The following is a 19,227-nucleotide window of genomic DNA, read 5'->3' as shown; positions in this document are numbered from 1 at the left end:
CTCTAAAGAGAACTACAGAAGTCACTTCGCTTAAGGATCTTTATGTTATGACAGAACATTAGGGCCAGACTAAGAGACTTTTAAAATAAAAACTACATTAAAGTCATAATGTTAGCAGAATAAAGACAAAATGTAAGAAAGACAATAATAATATTAGTAAAAGTGATTATTCAAAGTTCTGCTACTGACAATAATTTGATGTTGATGTGTTAAATATTGTATCCTATAAAACTAATACCAAAGTATAACTTCATGAAATGCTCAACATTCCTCCTTTAAATTTCTAAAAATAATTTTTCATGTAGGAGTTATCATAAAATTACTACTTCATTCTACTAATATTACGACTTTAATCTCTTGAAATTTTGTCCTACACTAAGATGTTATTCTAATAATTTTATGATTTTATTCTCATGTCATTATTACTTTTATCATGCATTACTACAACTTTATTCTGGTAATACTATAACTTTATTATTGTATCTTTGTAGCTTTTTACTTGTATTATTATGATTTTATTGTCATAATATGAATTTTTGTCGTAAAACTTTTCTAACTACAAATTTAGTAATATTATAACTTTATTCTAATATTACAATTACTAATAAATGTTATTAATAACAATTTTATTACTAATAAAACAATTTTATCCTCGTATTATTACGACTCTTCTTGTATGATTGACGTTTTTCTCATAATATTCTGACTTCTTGTATTATTATAACTTTTTTCACAAATTAATACGACTTCACTCTCATAATATTATTACTTTATTCTGGTATTATTACGACTCTTTTCTCATAATACTGACTTCTCTCATGATATTCTGACTTTATTCTCATATTTTATTGTTTCTTTTCTTGGCTTGGCCCTAATACTCTGTCTTACTATATATAAGGATTTTTATAGGATATGCATTTTTGTGGAAAATATTTTTCCACAAAAAAACATTTTCTGCCAGAAAAAAAACAAACTATTCAGACACAAGCCCTTACAAAACAAATATATTATTTTTTTCAGTACAAATTTGTGTGATGCTGCCCTTCTGGAAAAGCTTGGATCAGTAGAACTACACAATCACAGCGTCCAAAACCGAAATCAGACTCAAAATATCATTAAAAGGCAAATATCATATTTCAGGGTCAAATAAAAACTATAAATATGTTGAAAGTATGAAACAAATTAATTTCAAAGGCCTTTCCATTAATTTTAAAAGCCAATAAGTAATTTTAAAATCTTTTAAAGTTTGTTTAAAAAAATAAAAACTTGAGAAGAAATTGAACTGCTGCTTAAAAAGACTTCAAAATAAGAGCCTGGGTATAAATGTCTAACTGAAACATTCTTCACAGTCGATGACCAAAACTTCAACACCGACGTCAAACTTTATTCAACTCAAAGTAAATTAAATTAGCACTTTGAAATTTATTAGGAAAAATTCTATTTAGTGGATGCAAAGGTTGCTAGCAGAAGTGCTAAAGGCTAAGTAGAACATTAGCTCTGCTATTAGCACATTAGAGGTGTGCTAACCATTGACCATTGTCTCTCATAAAAAAAAATTTCATTTAACAATTATGAACGTCTTCTTACTACAAAAGCTTCTGCTAATTCTGGGTTAAATTGATAATTGCTTTCGCTTAGCTTAGCCGATTAGCTTTAGCATTAATTATTCTGTGTCTGAGGTAAATGAAGGAGAAAGTTTGCATAAAGCTGTATTCTGATTGTATTAGAGTATTTTAACTATTTCATTAATATTTAAATATTGAATAATATTTAATATTTAACTATTAAATATTAAACTCAATTTATTATTTGAGGAATTAAATTGAGTTTTTTGGACCAAAATTAACACTTAATGGGAAACTTACTGTAAATGTTAGGGAGTTCAGGTGAGAATTAGAGTAACAACGTTAGTCCGAAATGAATTCAGAGTTTTTAATTACAGTTTTTGTCACAAACATTCATTTTCCTGCTCTGGTGAACTACAGATAGTTTTCTTAATGCAGGCACTCTTAAACATTTTTATTGGGTGCTGGTTTAATAGGTCTCCGGTCTACTGTACAATACAATAAGATAAGGCTTTTCTAGATGACTAGATACACATCTAATTAATCTCTAAACACTTTATGAATCATTATTAACTGTTAATTGTGCATTAATTAAGGGTGATAATGAGACCAAATCTACTGGTTTCCTGCCAAATCTGTTCATCTTTAGATTTTATCTATAGTTAAACATTTCAGACCACATTGTAAGCCTGTAATTTTTTTAGTATATTTATTATTACGTTATTTAACGGATAATAAACAGTTATTAATGATAAATACTAAATAGATACTAGATATTAGCCATCTGTAAGTTATTGTCTTCCGTATTATGAATTCAGATGTGACTTCGGTGGCCACTAAGTAATGCACTGATGCCTGATTCAGGATTTTTATGGTGAAAATTAATATTACTGTCGTAGAAATTGTAAACAGATGATATTTGCCTTTAATGTGGTTTCCTTTAAGTTCAGGCTCGGAAACTGTGATTTGGTAACGGCTCAGGGGTTTGTTTTGCTCTGGGCTTCACGTTGTTGTTGTCTTTAGCTGCACCATCTCTCTGCACTCAAGTCATGCAATTTAGGAACGTTTTGAACCAACAACACCGATCCTGCCGGCGGTCCAGCAAAGGCATGCACAGGTCAGTCCACCACTGCAGGAGATAGACGAGTGGTGTGAGTGAACGAAAAATAAAGAATAAAAAGAGACAAAAAAAAAAAAAAAAAAACGAGGAATATGCTGTGGTAGGAGTTGGGTGGTGGGGGGTGTGCTGAGTGTGATGTCACGGTGAGGTCACTCGGCGCGCGGGGAGCGGCTTCTCCGCTGACTCCCCTGTCTCCCCTCCCCCGGTCCCCCCATACCATCTCTGTCTGCCGCACCTCAAAGGATGGCTCCTCCCCCTCCTGCTCTCCCCCTTCGTCCTCCTCACCAATGTGACAGCTCTGCAGGAAGACGGCGACAAAATCAGAGCATTAAAAAAGTGTAAATTCATGAGAATATCAGTTTCTATCCATTAATGGGGAAGTTTTATGTGTTTACCACCAATTCTACAGAACAATAAAGTAACTATTACCTTCAATTGTTAAAAAAATGCTTTATATATCAAATATGACTTAAAAGACATTATACTTCCTGATATAGTGAATTGAAATCAGGTCTCCTGCACTATAAACCCCCCCACAATCTTACCAAGTATTTTTAAAGAAAAAATGTTAATACACTTGAAATGAAATGAAACTAACTTGCAAGTAACTTTTAAGCATGATGTAAATAATTCCTTAATATAGCTGAAAAGGTACTGGTTCAATATTATTATTATTTCACGTATTAACATTTTTCCCATGTTGTAAGTGAAATAATTGGAAGTAGAAGTAGTTTTTTCACCAATAATAATTAATTACTGACTAAAAACAAGCTGCTATTTCTTGAGGAAAAGTTATTTGTAAGTTATTTTTCTCTTATTTCATAAAAGTAACTTTTCAGGAATTGATAAAAGTTTGTTTTAAGTCAATAATTTCTTGATATTGATGAAAAAGTTCCATTTCCACTGGCAGATTATTTTACTTATTACATCGGAAAATTGTCTTGTTAGAAGTGAATTTATCTGCCAGTGTAATAAGTATATATATATTTTTTATCAATATTAAGAATTTATTTACCGTATTTTCCGGACTATAAGCGCACCTCACTATAAGCAGCACCCACAAAGTTTTTTAAAAAACTGGAAACGTACATATATAAGCCGCTGGTATCTCCGCTGCTCTCGGTTTTCCTCGGCAGAAGGCTGAACTTAAAAGCTGCATCATGTGCTCACACCATGATGAGGAGTAAGAGTTTGAAAACATTTCTCCGTCGTGCCTGCTGCTAGCATGCGCTTGCTCTAAATGAAAATCAGCGCTTTCTTCTTTGATTTCCAATTTTGACTTCCAATGATTCACTTCCTGCTGAAGAGCCCCCTGGTGGCTGGAGAAAAATCCACAGAAAAGCCGCAAAACGTGGGGAAAAAGTAGCAGCTTATTGTCTGACAAATACGGTATTTAAAACAAGCTGCTACATCTTGCTGAAAAGTTACTTGTAAGTTAGTTTTATCTTATTTTAACTGTACAGAGAAACTCGACCAAAAATACTTGGTAACATTTGGTGTTTTTGCAGTGTGAAATGCTCTTTCTGAAACTTCAAGTCATCACAAAATGGCTCCTCTATTAACCCTTTAACGTTTGTACCAGCATATGACTGAGAAGTAGCTCCTATAATGAGATCAGCAGATTGTTCGCTAATTGCTACTGGCTAGTCTGGGGGAGCCGAATGGAGGAGGAGCATCGTCCTCGAAGGCGAAGCTAGGTCCACCCAGGCGTTTTGGTTGCCATGGAGATTAAAGGATTTCTCAAACATGCATGAAAGAATCAAAGCAACACTCCAGGTGTGATTTTCATGAGGGAAAAACACATTATAGCATGATGTAAAGCTAAAAGATAAGTTAATTTAACATGATACTGCCCCCTTTGATGAGAAGATTTCATGAGATGACGACGGAAACGTACCTTTGCCATAATATCAGCATAAGACATGTAAAGATGGTCGACTTCAAGTTTCCTGGAATGAGAAAACAAAAATAAACAGAAATGAGGAAGATGGACCGACGTCTTCAAAAAGGCGAAAGCTGGAACCCGGCCTCACAGTTTTTCTGTCAGAGCCGTGCGACTGAAGTGCAGAATCAGCTGATGAAGAGGATCCGGCTTTGTCTCCGTCTCTTCTTCCTCCTCCTCCTCTTCCTCCAAGGCTTTCTAGTTTTGGGAAACAACAGTGGTTCTAAATGAGAGCGAATGTTTGTTTTCTTTTGGCTTCGCTTGGCCCACATGCTGAGAAACGATTACTGCCTGGAGGCGTGGACTCTGCTGACGTTTTAAACTTCACCAAATCTCTAACATTTTTATCTTATCCTGGCATTCTGCGCTCTGGCCCAGTCCAGTGTTTTTATTGAGAAAAATTACGAAAAACACATTGATGTTTGGGAGTTTGGCATTGGGAAGCTACGATAAACAAATCAAATGTGTTTCAGCATCTCTCAAAAACTCTCTGAAAGAGTTAGAAGTGCTCTATAAAACGAGAAAATGCTCTTGAATTTTCAAGAATAAAAAAACTAATTAAATAAGGAAATTACAAACTTTATTCAGTTACTGTATGTAGGACAAAAAAGTTTTTTCTGATGCAGATCCGTGGCTGTGCTGAACGTTACACGGTGAGGGAGGTGAACGGCGCTGCGCCCCGCGCTGACTAACTGCATCTCAACACCGAAAATAAAATTATTTACAGCTAACAGAAAATGTTTGATTTTGACAAAGCAACTCAAGTCTATTTTTCTTTTCTTATGCTTCTAAATTACAAATATTTGTGAAATGTTATTAAAACACACGGCATTTGTAGTAGAGAACCGTTTTGATTTCCATGTGTTTTCTATCAATGGAAAACTTTAAAAATCTCTAAGTAACTTTAAATGTTGACTTTTTATTGTGGCCAATCACATTTACAAAACAGCGCCACCTTTCACATTAGGAGGAACAAAGACGATGAGCTAAGAGACTAATGTTTTCATTTCATATTATATATATTAATATGTTGTGGTATTACAAGAGCAATTTCAAGTTAGGTGGTCTGTGAGTGTTTGCTAAATGGGTAAAGTAGTTTTTAGAGTGAAAGTCTGAGAAACACTGACGTAGATTAATCTTCTTTTTTTTTTTAAATCACAGATCATTGTACATTTAATTTAATTATGTTATTTTTAAAAGTTTCTGTTTCACACCTGATGAAGAGGATGAGCTTAAATCATCATTTGTGCGGTTTGAGAAGTTACTTACTGACAAGTCATCGATCATCTTGTCTTCAAACGAGTAGCCCTCCGTTTCCAACCAGTTGCGCTTGTAGGCGTTTAAGAACATGTTGATGGCTCGGTGCCTGCGACAGAAGAGTTAAAGGCCTATTGATCTGCTGAAACGTCTGATAAAACGATGTTTTCATTCAGAGCGGTGAGGATTGTTACGTTGGGATGTTGTAGAGAGGCGTCATCCTGAAACACGCCACCACAGCTCTGCGACGCTGCTTGGACAGCAGCTTGTGCCACACCATTTTCTTTGACTTGTAGGGATGCTCAGTCTGAAGAACAAAAGCAGACAAAAGCCATTTTTAACCTGTTTTTTAATGGTTTTCCCCACAGCTGTGCGAATTGCAGCGACACTCACCACCTCGATGTGGTAAAGGACAGCAGAGACCTCTTGTACTCTTTTGACCACTTTCTCTGGATCTTCGGCGTCTTCAGCCTTTCCAGACATCTCCTTGTAAAGAGCCATCTGCCAGCGCATCGCTGGATCCTCCACCTGGACCCACACCAGACAAAAAACAACAATGTTGTCAAGGTCTGGCTTCTTGTCCTCAAATTTAATCTTAAAGGTGACCCGTTATGCTTCCTTGAACAGGTTAGGATGTCTTTCTCAAACTGTGATCGCCCCCTTGTGGCCCATCACATGGTACTGCATGTAAACAACCATTTGTCGTGCTGTGAACTCAAACTGCTGCACACAGTCAGCTTAGCAAAGGATTATGTTTAAAAATAATAATGGATAAATGGCTTAAAGCGGGTCACTCAAGAGAAAAACTGAAGACACCAGTGGAAAGAAAACAATGTCAGGTTTACTTAAATGATCGTCATTCACCAGAGATTTGATTCTTTTTAACGGCTCTATGTCATGAACGAGTCTCACCTGGACAGAAATACAGCTATTGTTATTTTTATTCAATTAAAAACAATTTAATAGATAAATATAATTGTTGAAAAGAGGTGGATTATTTTAGATTTTATGGTACAGAAGATTTTTGTTTCTGGCGAAGCAACTCAAGTCTATTTTTCTTTTATTATGCTTCTAAATTGCATATAGACCTAAATGTAATTAATGCACAACCATTTGTAGTAAAGAACAACTTTTTTTATTTCTGTGTTTGATAACATTTGAAAGTTTAGGATCCACACTTTTCAGAATCTGTAAATACCTCAAAATGCCCCCGACATGTTTATTGCTTTATTGTGGCCAGTTATATTTACAAAACGGCACAAATGTACAAAGAAAACAACAATATGTGAGTTAAGAGACGAATATTTTCATTTCGGGTTGTGTATATTAACATGTTGTGTTATTGCATGGGCATTTTGGAGTTAGTGTTCGTTAAATGGGTTAAATGGTTCTCAGCTTGAAAAAGTTTGAGAAACTCAATGGGCTAAACAACACATCACATTTTTCACACTAAATTATTCAAATTCAAAAATAATTTAACGATCCCAAAGGAAAATTAAATATTGTTGTAACTCAGGTTAATTCAGATTCTTCAGAGTTATTGTGGAGTATCTAGTATCTGTCCTATTATTTAATGAGATTTTAATTCGGTCAGTAGCTCAGCAAAGTGCTGGAATTCTGGTGGCGTTGCTAGGTAACGGGCTGGCGTTGCTAGGTAACGGGCTGGCGTTGCTAGGTAACGGTGCAGCGCTCCAACGGCTTATTTTCCAGACATATTAACACGTTTGCACTCTCAAAGACAAAAAAAGTTCAAATTTTGTAAAGAACATCTGCCTGTACAATTGGATTAAATAAAAATTAATTTTATTAACAAAATTTTAAAAATATCAACTGTCGAGGGGAATTCGAATAAATACATAAAATAAAAATAAAGAAGTATATCTCCATAAATATAAAATGTCATAAGAACACATAGAAACAACTAGGATATTAAGGTTTTAGATTAATTAGCTGTTTCACACGTATAACTATATATATGAAAAGCATTTAGTGTTTTTCATTTTTATATTTTGTAAAGAACCATTTACTGTGAATAGAAGGCACATAAACTGAATTTATTAAAATACATTATTTACACACTCCATTTAAATTAAACTATTACAATGAATGTGAAAGGATGTGATAGATGCAAATTATTTAAAACAGTGTCTGTTCCACATCATATTTCACATCAAAGTTTTCTGAAAGCCACCTTACATACAAACAAAATCGACTCACCTTGCCTTGCAGATGAAGGTTGTTCTGCAAGAACTCCCTCACCTCTTCATCTGTGTCTTTCTAGAAGGTAAAACATTGGAGAAAACTTCAACACGTCATCATTATGAAGACTGATGGTAAATAAAAGTAAAAGTATTTACTCTAAAGATATAAAGCATTTACAGAGACAGTTTTCTTTATGCTACAAAATAAAGTTAAAGTAAACACGCCTATTGTTGTGTTTCTATTACAAAAGTTAGAATTTTTTTTGTTAATGTCAAAAAAACCACTTCGTAATCATAATGTTTCTATTAAATAAGAAATTTAGTTTAAAATAATGTGTCAATAAATTTTTTCCATGCGATAAGTCATTAAAAAACATAGTAGTGTCAGATGTAAACAGTTACATAAGATTATATTCATAATCGCTCATCTATGAGCCAATCAGAGGAGATGTCAACGTTTTATTCAGGCGTTGAAGCGACAAGCCCCGCCTACTACAGGCGTTTTGGAGGAATTGTAGTCGGACATTTTACAGAAGACCGACGCGTTCGAATGACACGCAACTTTTTATGAACTGCTGTGAGAGCTCTGATGGAGCCAGAAAAAAACAAAACAAAACAAAAAAAATCATCATGCTACTACTTCCTGTTGTCTGTTTCATCATTTCCGGCAGTAGTAACATCCGGCTGTTGATCATGTGACTTGTGTGATGCAAAAAAAATGTGTCCATTGCCGATGTTCCATAATCATCATCATATTAGTGGTCGGTCAGATATTGCTTGTTATTCTTTGTTTGAATTTCCTATAGTGTTTGTTTACGGCCCTACAAAGCTAATGTTATTGACGTAGCATGGTGTTAAAATGAAACAGCGCCTGCTATGGTCACAGAATATGCTGTAACACCGGTTTGTGAAACGCATCTACTCCAAAACGGTGCTATCCATTGAGCAAATCTATTTTCATCATTACAATTTGCACAATTTTATGGTTAGTAGAAACGCAGCTTATCAGAAGTAGGAACTTCAGTTACTACAATCCAAAAACACAACAAAGTGTTTTTGTCTAGTTTAGTGCAAATATCTTAGTAAACTTGAAATAAGACAAAACTAACTTACAAACAACTTTTCTGTTAGAAGTATTTAGTATATGTTATCTTATGTTTGCTATATTTGAATTTAGAATTCTGAGATTAAAGTCAGAATTTGTGATGTTGTTGTGCTGTTCTCCCATTGTTCTGAGTTTTTCAGTTCCTGCCTTGCAGTTGCAGAAGGGAACTAACAGGAACTGAACTCAACCGTCAGCTCGTAGGTCCTGCACTCAAGATAACAGAAGAAATAACCGAAGAAACAGCAATGCTATGTAACTGACTGGAGATCACAGAATAAACTATGTAACTAGGAACTGCCCCTAAGGAAATAAAAAGCAGAACTTGCTTTAGGGCGGTTAGGAGATTATAACTGAAGCAAGTTCATGTCCGTCTTTCTTGCAAGTAAATCTAAACTCTCTTGTGTTTCTCCTTTTTGTGTGGTGTTTAAATGTTTTAAATGTACCTGACATTTTCAACAAGACATATGAGCTTGTTTTAAGTCAATAATTTCTTAATATTGGTAAAAGATTTCTAGTTCCACTGGTAGAATATTCCACTGCATCGTTACCTAGCAACCCCAGCCAAACCCAGCCCATCACCTAGCAACCAAGTTCTAGTTTCACTGGCAGATTATTTCACTTTTATCATGGGAAGAATGTCTTATTATAAGTGAAATAATGGAACTGAGGTTTTTACTTAAAACAAGCTCATGGTGCTGAAAAGTTACTTAGAAGTTAGTTTTGTCTTAATTCAAGATATTTGCTTATAAAAATACTATAAATACTTTGTCAGGTTTTGTGATTTTTTAACAGTGTATTTTTATACTGTTATTTTTATTTAGGTGTTAATTTTATTTATAAAACTATTGTATTACAGAAGGAAATTAACATGACATGTTTACAACAATATTGTTCCTTAAATAAGGTCAATGAAATTCAGTGAACACAGTACCAGTGAGTATCTGATCTTAGCCAGGTTGATGAGCTCCTGGTCAGCAGGAGAGCACATGTTGAGTCCGATGGGGAGCATCTTCTTCAGCGCCGCCACAATCAGGGAGGTCTGCACAGAGTAGCGGTCCCCTCGTCTCTTCTTCTTGCTACGTTCCTGCTCCGAGCCTCCAGACTGAAAAGAACGGCAGGTCAGAGAACGTACGACTAGAAAACTGAAGAAGCTCGACAGAAACAGAAGAGGCTAGAACGGAAAAACTAACACAAAACAAAACAGGACGAGGTGACGGACTGATACACAGAAACTCGCATGAGAAACGACATGCAGACAAAGTGAATCAACGTGTGTAAACACTTTTTCCTGCCAACACGAACTGTTCCCGTTCAGTTTGGTTCATTGGTGCTTCAGCCCCAACTGCTAAACACAGCTCAGCCTTATTGTTAGCAATGTGATGGACAAAGTTCCCTATTGACCGCTCCTGAAGGTTCCCATCCTCACAGTTCTGCTTGGTTCGCTTTAAAACTCCAGTTTGCTTACCTAGAAAATTCAGTTTGGTGGAACAAATAGTGAACTCTTGTCCACCTACAAACCACGGTCTCGCTGTTCAGATGCATATATGAACGGCAAGCGGACCGGAGACCGCTAAAAAAAGCAGGAAGTGGACTATAGTGCAGGGCATTCTGGGTAAATACAACCAAAACAATCAAGTTAGTCTAGCGATAGCAAGAGAAACGGCTCGTGGTTTTATACCAGACAAAAGAGAAATCCTACAACCGCTAAAATCTGACTCTGCTCCATTTTTGTTTATGTTTCATGACAAAGAAAGCTGCACTCAGCGTCTTCGTCAAAGAATTTCAGTGTTTTTTTCAGTGTTTCTTGGTGCAGCGTCCCCACAGGCAAGGAGGGGAACAGGTTTTTCAATTAGTCTGGATTATTGGACTCAGTCAGTGTGAAAGAAAGAATGGGCAGCTGAAAATGTAAAAAACGGTTTAATTTTGGTCCCCAATCGAACAGAGTCCACCGGACTATCAGATGTGAAATAACTTTCCGTGGAGTCGGGTAATAAACATTGACTACAGTAAGAACTTTACATATGAAGACATAAGATTTAATTAATAGGAACTGTGTAAACCATCAGTTACACAATGATTAGATGTTGCATTATTTAGCAGTTTTAATGTGGTCAATGAGCATGACAAGAATTGATGAGTCCAGTTAGTCGATATGCGGACAGCTGGGGTAGATTTAGGTTCCCCTGACAGATTCGCAGTCTGAGAAATGCTGCACAAGGATCAGAAAAATCCTTTTCTCTATGGTTGCAAGCAGGTAGTGAGCACAAAGTTAATACAAATGCTGAAACAAGAAGAATCCTCCGGCGCAGAAATGCTGTAAAAAAATAATAAAAAACAAAAATCCAAGCGTCGGGGACAGAATTTGACAAACAGCAAACGAGCTCCACTGCTGAATCCAACAGGGCCGATCTAAAGGCAAAGTGTTTATTGATCAGACAAAAACACTACGGGTGATGACGCTCGGCTGCAGCGGAGCAAATGCTCAGCTGCTCATCCGAGCATCATGAAACCTCTCAGGCCACTACCATCTACAAATGGCTTTCATTAAGCCTTCCACACCCCCTAATCACACAAATACAAACAGACATGAAAAACCTCTTCCAGCGCTAAACAAGCCCCATCCAACATGGAGACAGCACTTCTGAGAAAAGCAAAGAACATTATTTAAATACATTATGACGATCCTGTACACCAAACTGATGCTGCTAGTCACAAATGATCTGTAGCTGCTACCTTATAAGATGGAAACGTTCCCAGCCAAAGATAAATTATTAAGTAGCAATTATTAAGCACTAAACATTGGTTTAGTGATTAGGGTTAGCTAAACATTAGTTTAGCTAATAAGCTAAACCCTGAAACACTAAACATTAGTTTAGCTAATACACTAAACCCTAAAGCACTAAACATTAGTTTAGTGCTTTAGGGTTTAGCGTGTTAGCTAAACACTTTAGCTAACACACTACAATAATACATATTTCCCGTGAACTTTATAACTGACAGCCATGCTGGGAGGCAGTAGTTATGGAGTTGCTATGACAACAATAAAATAGCCACAAGCTTAGAACTAGCGCTCGCCTCGTTTCTAACTTATAAAAAATATAAGTACAGTACAACTGTTTCTTGGTTACAATTTTTGAATACTCTGGACGTCAAACAAAATAAATATCAGTGGTATTTAATGTAGTACTTACTGTCGAACTAGCAAAATTAGCTTTGCTAATGTAGATTTTATCTCCTAGCTAACTGTGTCACAGTATGAGATTGGAGCCACATGGTCTTGACATGTTTTCCTTCTCTGTCTCATACGGGTTGAGCCCGACGGCAGCCATTTTGTTCATGCATCTTTCTCTCGCACATTTGTCAGGATTGTCCACGTTTTCTTTCCGTTGGTCTCAAAGCTGTGAGTCCACTATGCTTTGCGTTGCTCTTGCCTACCAAGATGGCGCGGATCCTTTCTGGTTCAGACTCGAGGAAACTATGTATTGGGTATATTTAGTGGAAGCTAATACTGAAACGCAAAATTCATTCCTGAGTAAAATCTTTGGGTACAAACCTCCTATTTATATTAATCACATATCTGTTTTTTGTACTGTTATTGATTTATTGTCCAGTCTGGTGTACAGGAGCCCGTCTGTTTCCTGCTTTTATACACAGTTATGCCGACTCCAACAGTGAATAAGCACAGAATCTCCTATATGTGAATGTATTTGTGTGAGTAATGGGGGGAGAGCTCGATGAAAAGCCTCTCAAACTCAGGGTGCCATGCGATCAGCACAGCGCTCGTGCACAAACACAATCTAACCTCTCCGTCTCCGGCCTAGTGACCCGGCGTCCAACCACCGACATCAGATATATGGAGAAAACACAGTTAGCGACACTAAACCGCCACTTACATTATCCTGGAAAAGGATGTGTCAGATTTCATTTATTACAAAACCGTTAATGTGAAATGAATGAAATAATAATTAATTAGTGATGTATTTAACTTTCAGAAAAAACAGGAAATGACGATGTGAATATATGCAGCTATGAATGGATTGCTTTGACGCCGTTCCCTGCTTGGAGTGTTAGTGGTACATAAATTAATAGAGTTTAGTTTCTTAATGTGTTATGTCTTGGTATGTGGTGGATCAAACATCTGGAGAGGAGGGAATGTTTTGTTCTTACCTTGGTCATCTTACTCTTACTGTCAGCAGTGAGGAAGGACATGTTGTTGATCTCATTCATTACCACAAAGTTCTGCTCCTCCCGCTTAAAGTTCTGCAACAAAAACACAAAACAATCTTTGCATTTCACTTAATTATCTCCTTTGCCTGAATGAGCAAAAATATATACATATACTTGGTAATGTTCAGAATTGGGTAGTAACTAGGTACATTTATCTGAGTAACTTTTTTTTAAAAGTTCTTTTAGGAGTATTTTTACTTTGAGTAACTTTATTATGAAGTATCTCTGTCTTACATGTGATTTGGACCAGAAGATGAACACCTCTCCCACCATCCTGAACAGTTCTTCTGCATCCGGGTCCGGACAGGTCAGCCATCTCGCCCTTTTCACAAAAACAGAAAAAACTGAGTCAGAGTGGCACTACTTCAACATATCTTTGCTCAAGTTAAAGTAAAAAGTATCCGTCCAAGAAATTACTCAAGGAAGAGTAAAAAAGTATTTGGTGAAAAATCAAGTTCTGAGTAACTGATCAAATTATCAATCATTTAATATTTTAAAATTACATCATCAGACGGAGGAAAATATAAAGTTAAGCGGAAATGTTGGTATTTTAAGGACTTATGTAATTCATATAAAAAGCATAATCACAAAATAACAAAATGAGGCAAAAGAAAATGTTTCCAAATCAGTTTCTTTCAATAAAAACCTGATGAAACTTTAACAAAAACTGCAGGTGTGTGTCTGTGTCTGGTGAATTTCTGGTTAAAACATGTTTGTTTTTCATTCAGTGGGAAGAAAATCCAGAATTCGTACTCAAGTAAGAGTAGAAATACTTCATAATAAAATTACTCAAACAAAAGTAAAAGTAAAAATACTCCTAAAAGTAATTTTTTTCAAAAAAAGTTACTTAAGTAAATGTAACTAGTTCCAACCCAACTCTGCTGATGATAGATGAACTCATAAAATCTAAAAATGAGTTGTAATGTAACTAAAATATGGTAGTAGGTGTAATTTAAGTAGCTTTAGTGACCAAACGGCGCTGATCCGACTCTCTGACCTGTTGTTGTCCACGTAGCGGATGAGCAGGGGGTAAAGGGCGTACAGGTCCCGGCAGAGCACAGCGAACTCGTCCCGGATGGTCCCGTTCTCACTGTCCACCTCCGACTTGCCCTCCATGCGCAGGTGCTCCTCCTCCGCCACCACCTTTCCTGCTCGCTTCTTCAGCTTCTCCATGGTGGGGATGAAGTGGGACTTGAGCATCTCTGGTTTCGCCCGGCTGACGATGGGCTGGGCAAAAACTGAAGAAAACATCATCGATGACAAAGCCATTCACTGAGCAACAACTGAAGTACTTTAAAGTTATATTATTGGCAGATAAGTTAATAAATAACACAGGAAAAATGTCTTGTTATAAATTAAATAATCTGCCAGTGGAATTGTCGTATTGTTTCATCAATAATAAGGAATTATTATCGATTGAAAAGTTAATTTTAAGTTAGTTTGTCTTATTCCAAGTGTATTAAGATATTTGCGCAAGAATCTAGACCAAAAATATTTTTTATTTTTGGTCTAGATTCTTGGGTACACTGTTACACTGCAAAAACAGTGTAAGAGTGTACCTAAGAATCTAGACCAAAAATACTTTTTATTTATTTTTGTATTTTTGCAGTGTACCTTAAAAAAAAATCCTCCAGAGGCCCAGAAATGGCCCCCGAACCACACTTCCAAAAAAACATTAACTTCTTGCCAAAACTGGCTGTGTGTTTGTTTTTTTTAAAACCCAAATGTATAAAAGCTAAATGCAGATTTAGCATAACAGGTTCTCTTTAAAGTATAACCCATAAATATTAAAGCCTTCGGATTGAATGGTTTTCATAAATCGATTTGTTCGTAAGCGTCACCAACCGGCTAATCTCTTCATCCAGGACGCCTCATCGATGCCCAGGTTGTTGACCACGATCTTCATGATGCTGCCCAGCAGCTGGTTGAGCTGCTCCGACGTGACGGCGGTGCACAGCTGGCCCTCCTGCTCCGGGAAGTTTTCCAGCCCCCTCTCCCACCAGCGGGGCAGGTAGTTACACAGCATGGGCAGCGTAACCTCAATCACATGGGGCATTTCTGTGTAGCGAGCTCCCGACTCAGAAAGGTCATGGATTTCCTTCATCAGGACGTCCAGCTCTGGGATGTCGGTGCACAGCTCCTCTACTTGGCTGGGAAGTCCCAAAACTGGAGAGGAACAGAGGAAAACATGTGGTTTTTAAAGGATAAATACAATTTAATTCATATTTTAGAGGAGGGGAGTCAAACTTGTTTTGTTTTTGTTCCAAATGAAAATCATGAATGTTCTTAAAGGGCCGGTTGAGCCAGAACCAATTAAAAACGGCTAAAATATTAACAAGCATCTGTCTCTGCGTTCAATAAGTTCTTGCTGAATTTAAATAATATTCAACTTTTTTCCACATTGATCCTCCAGGATTTTGTGGCTGTTTCTGTGATTTTTTGCTGTCAGAATCACAGATTTTTGGGGGCTAATTTAGAAATATTTGCTAAGAGTTTTGCTATATTTGTGCTTATATATGACGCTAAACGTGACTTTTGGTTCCTAGCCACTTCGATCGTGGACTATAACTTCACATAAAGTAATGCAGAAGCAGTAGTGTCGTAAAAGTAAGAAATAATGCCAACTAGCATCATTTAATGTTTTTGAACATTTTGCAGAACATCTGCAATAAATTCACAATCATGTATTAGAAAACAAATGTGGGAATTTGTTGATTTTGCGTGAATTTCCACAATTGCAAGAAACCGGAGGGACTGATTGATGTAATTTGGCATCTGGAGTTTAGAGGGCCGCATAAAGAGCTACAGCGAGCCAGATTTGGCCCCGCGCCTCAACTTTGACACAGATGTTTTAGAGGAAAAATCGTAACTCACTAGTTCTCTCTCTTGGAGTTTTGGTTGTGTAAACAGAGAAAGAGTTGAATTCATTCAGTGCCGGTTCCAGGAAGGCTACTGGCATAGCTGCTGCTAAATGAGCCAAACACTCTCCAAGAGCCGGCCGCTGTCTGCAAAACAAGGTAGAGACATGAAATAGTACGTCATGAAGAAGCTACCAGCTAGCTTTTAAAATAAATACACAAACAAAAATGCTAACATTGGTGGCGGTTAAATGTACCAAACTCTTGCCAAGAGCTAGATGCTGTCTCCACAAGAGAAAATCAGTCAAATCTAATGTCCAGAGTAGAAGAAGTGGAAACATAAGCCAAAATGTCCAACTGTCAGCATTCTGTCTTTTGCTATTTAGTAAAAACATAAATATTAGCAGCTGCCTCAAATTGGCATGAAATGCTAACAAAATGGACTTTAAAAAATAGCATAAAAGTTTTTCACAAATAAAAAAAAAAAACAAAACTAAAATTTGCCTTTTGAAATACAATTGCATTACCAAAAAAATTGCTAATATTAGCAATTGCTAATGCTAGCCTTTTTCATTGCTAACAGCTCCAAGCCCTTGCATGAAGATGACAGAATAAAAGCTAACTAAACATTAAATTGAAAGTTTATCCCTAAACGAAACAAAATAAATAAAAATTTTGCTTTGTTAGCATATTGTTGCTAACAATTACTAATACTATTAGAAAAAATAACAAAAAAAAGCATAAAAGTTCTTAAATAAAAACAAACTAAACCAAATCCGCCTTTCAAAATCCAACTGCTCACTTCAGCTATGAGACACTGATGCTGTAACATTTGTTAATACAAGCCAAAACAAAAGAGAAGAAAAAAGGATAGCATTAGCAACCGCTAACGGCTCCAAGTGCTTGTCCAGAGCATGTAGCTGTCTGGATGAAAATAATTAAATGAAAACAAAATAAATAAAAAACTAGCTTTGTTAGATGAGCCAAAAAATTGCTAATAATAGCAAAATATAATACGATTAGCAGCTGCTAAATGCACCAAACCCTTTTGATTCTCATTTCAAATGTGCCAACCTTTTGTCAATGCTCAACATGAGACACAATACCACAAATTGTTGCCATGAGGCAATGCTAATGTTAGCATTGCTGCTGTTTTCTATTATTAAAAAAACATTAACGTTACATGTTCCATTTTAATTCAGTTTATCTATATAATCCCATCTACATCAAATGTTGTCTCAAGGTAATTTACAAAGTAATTTAAATATAAAGAAATTAAATTGTTAAACCATGTAGGTTATTGTTTCCTGACGTTTCCGTAAACTAAACGTTACGCTAGGTACCGTTTAGCTCACCTGGCGTTTTTTATATGTCTGCATAAGACACAAAACTTGAGATCCTTAGGAAACATTCTCAATTAGGTCAAATCAAATGAAATCAAAATTGGTCTCAAAAAATTAAAATACTAACATTAGCACTGTTATGCTAATGTCAGCTTTGTTGATGCTAATGTGGTCTAATATTGGCCAAATAATTCTAACATTAATATTTTTATAGTGTACAAAATACTGTTTAAGTACCATTTAAAACTTTAATCAATGATCAATACAAATAGGATTTTTTTAAAGCTAATTCCCCAAATTACTTACTTCTCCACATGCGGAGTCTTGACAGTTCCCAAAGAATATATGCTGCACATCAAACGATAGCAGGATATCTGCAGGTCATCCACTATGGATTTAATAAAAGAGGATTTTTTTTTTGTAAGTTTCCAGCAAAGTATTAATAAAAACAAACCAACAATATAGATTCATTAGAGTCAACTGAAATAACTCACAGATAACGTCATCGCCAAACTGGTGTTGGGCAATGTGTCCAAACAGCGAAGTGAGGACAGGTAGTAAGGCGTTTGTGGTGTAGCTGATGTTCTGGGAAACCCCTTTAACCTAAATAACAAGAAGGCAAACAGATATCAGCTCACAACAATAAAAGTCTAATTCTGGCTTTTATGTGAAACTATAGACTGTAACAGAAGTAAAATATATTTTTAAAAAACTATTTAATTACAATTTTAAACTCCTCATTAAAAGGCTAGCAGTTTGTGCCAGACATAATTAGCTTGTAGAGTTCCTGAACGACCCGCTTATCACTGTATGACAAAAACCAGATTACCAAACTAACTGACTATTAAACAGGCATTGCTAATGTTTGATCTCTTAACCATTGAGTGACTAATGTAACAGATATGAGTTTTAAATTCAAAATAGCACTTTTATACCACCAATTATCAGTTGTTGTTTTTTTGTAATTATTTTTTTATTTAGAAAGACAGATTTCCATCACATTCGTTAATTACAGCTTTATCCATTAAGATCGTACATGAGTATACAACCTGAGAGTCCAAGTGATTTTGTCCATACTGCCTCTCTGGTATTTTCTTTTGCAGACTATTACTAATTTTAGTGGTGAACAATAACAAAAATGAACAGAATTGAACAATAACGGGGATTGCACCATCTCGAGCAATAAAAAAAATCACAATAACATACAAGGACACATAGTTCACAAGAACAATCAAATGAAGTCGGATCTAATTAGTTTTACATACTCAGTCCAATTGGTCCAGATCTTATAAAACTTTCCTTTTTCAACTTGGAGGGAGAAAGAAATCTTTTCCATAACATAAATCTGGTAAACAATTTCAATCCATTCATCGATGGTGGGTGGGTCTGGTTTTCCTTGTGATGCTTTCTTACTGGCTGCCAGTATAGCCAGCAGTTTTTTGTCTTGGTTGGTCCATGTGTCCAACTGTAAGTTGCCCAAGTACAACGTTTCACATTTGAATGAAATTTTTACATTGAATATATTTTCAATATGTTTGTGGAACTCTTCTGGTTAGGGTTATATGAATAATAGGTAGTTAAGCCTTTTGAGGTCCATAACTTGAATCTG

At 36.0% G+C, this 19,227-nt stretch overlaps 1 protein-coding gene across 9 annotated transcripts in view; it reads right to left on the bottom strand.

Annotated features, from left to right (window-relative positions):
* The window catches only part of ryr1b (ryanodine receptor 1b (skeletal)), a 125,667-nt gene that overhangs the window by 28,811 nt on the left and 77,629 nt on the right, over nucleotides 1–19,227 (bottom strand). For 3 of the 9 annotated variants that reach the window (XM_028044534.1, XM_028044530.1, XM_028044532.1), the window contains 16 exons: nucleotides 18,113–18,221; nucleotides 17,925–18,006; nucleotides 16,292–16,422; nucleotides 15,263–15,583; nucleotides 14,415–14,655; nucleotides 13,652–13,739; nucleotides 13,358–13,450; nucleotides 12,993–13,007; nucleotides 10,122–10,292; nucleotides 8,102–8,161; nucleotides 6,278–6,412; nucleotides 6,079–6,191; nucleotides 5,897–5,993; nucleotides 4,719–4,825; nucleotides 4,583–4,634; nucleotides 2,903–2,983 (listed from right to left, as the gene is read on the bottom strand). In XM_028044534.1, the coding sequence (XP_027900335.1) occupies nucleotides 2,903–2,983; nucleotides 4,583–4,634; nucleotides 4,719–4,825; nucleotides 5,897–5,993; nucleotides 6,079–6,191; nucleotides 6,278–6,412; nucleotides 8,102–8,161; nucleotides 10,122–10,292; nucleotides 12,993–13,007; nucleotides 13,358–13,450; nucleotides 13,652–13,739; nucleotides 14,415–14,655; nucleotides 15,263–15,583; nucleotides 16,292–16,422; nucleotides 17,925–18,006; nucleotides 18,113–18,221 (1,896 nt within the window). The remainder of the gene's footprint in view (nucleotides 1–2,902; nucleotides 2,984–4,582; nucleotides 4,635–4,718; nucleotides 4,826–5,896; nucleotides 5,994–6,078; nucleotides 6,192–6,277; nucleotides 6,413–8,101; nucleotides 8,162–10,121; nucleotides 10,293–12,992; nucleotides 13,008–13,357; nucleotides 13,451–13,651; nucleotides 13,740–14,414; nucleotides 14,656–15,262; nucleotides 15,584–16,291; nucleotides 16,423–17,924; nucleotides 18,007–18,112; nucleotides 18,222–19,227) is intronic. The other 6 variants (XM_028044531.1, XM_028044537.1, XM_028044536.1 and 3 more) reach the window with 3 other exon arrangements.

The sequence above is a fragment of the Xiphophorus couchianus genome, chromosome 18, assembly GCF_001444195.1.
Source record: "Xiphophorus couchianus chromosome 18, X_couchianus-1.0, whole genome shotgun sequence".
In the NCBI taxonomy this organism is placed as follows: domain Eukaryota; kingdom Metazoa; phylum Chordata; class Actinopteri; order Cyprinodontiformes; family Poeciliidae; genus Xiphophorus; species Xiphophorus couchianus.
This window is presented reverse-complemented; position numbering and strand designations above follow the sequence as displayed.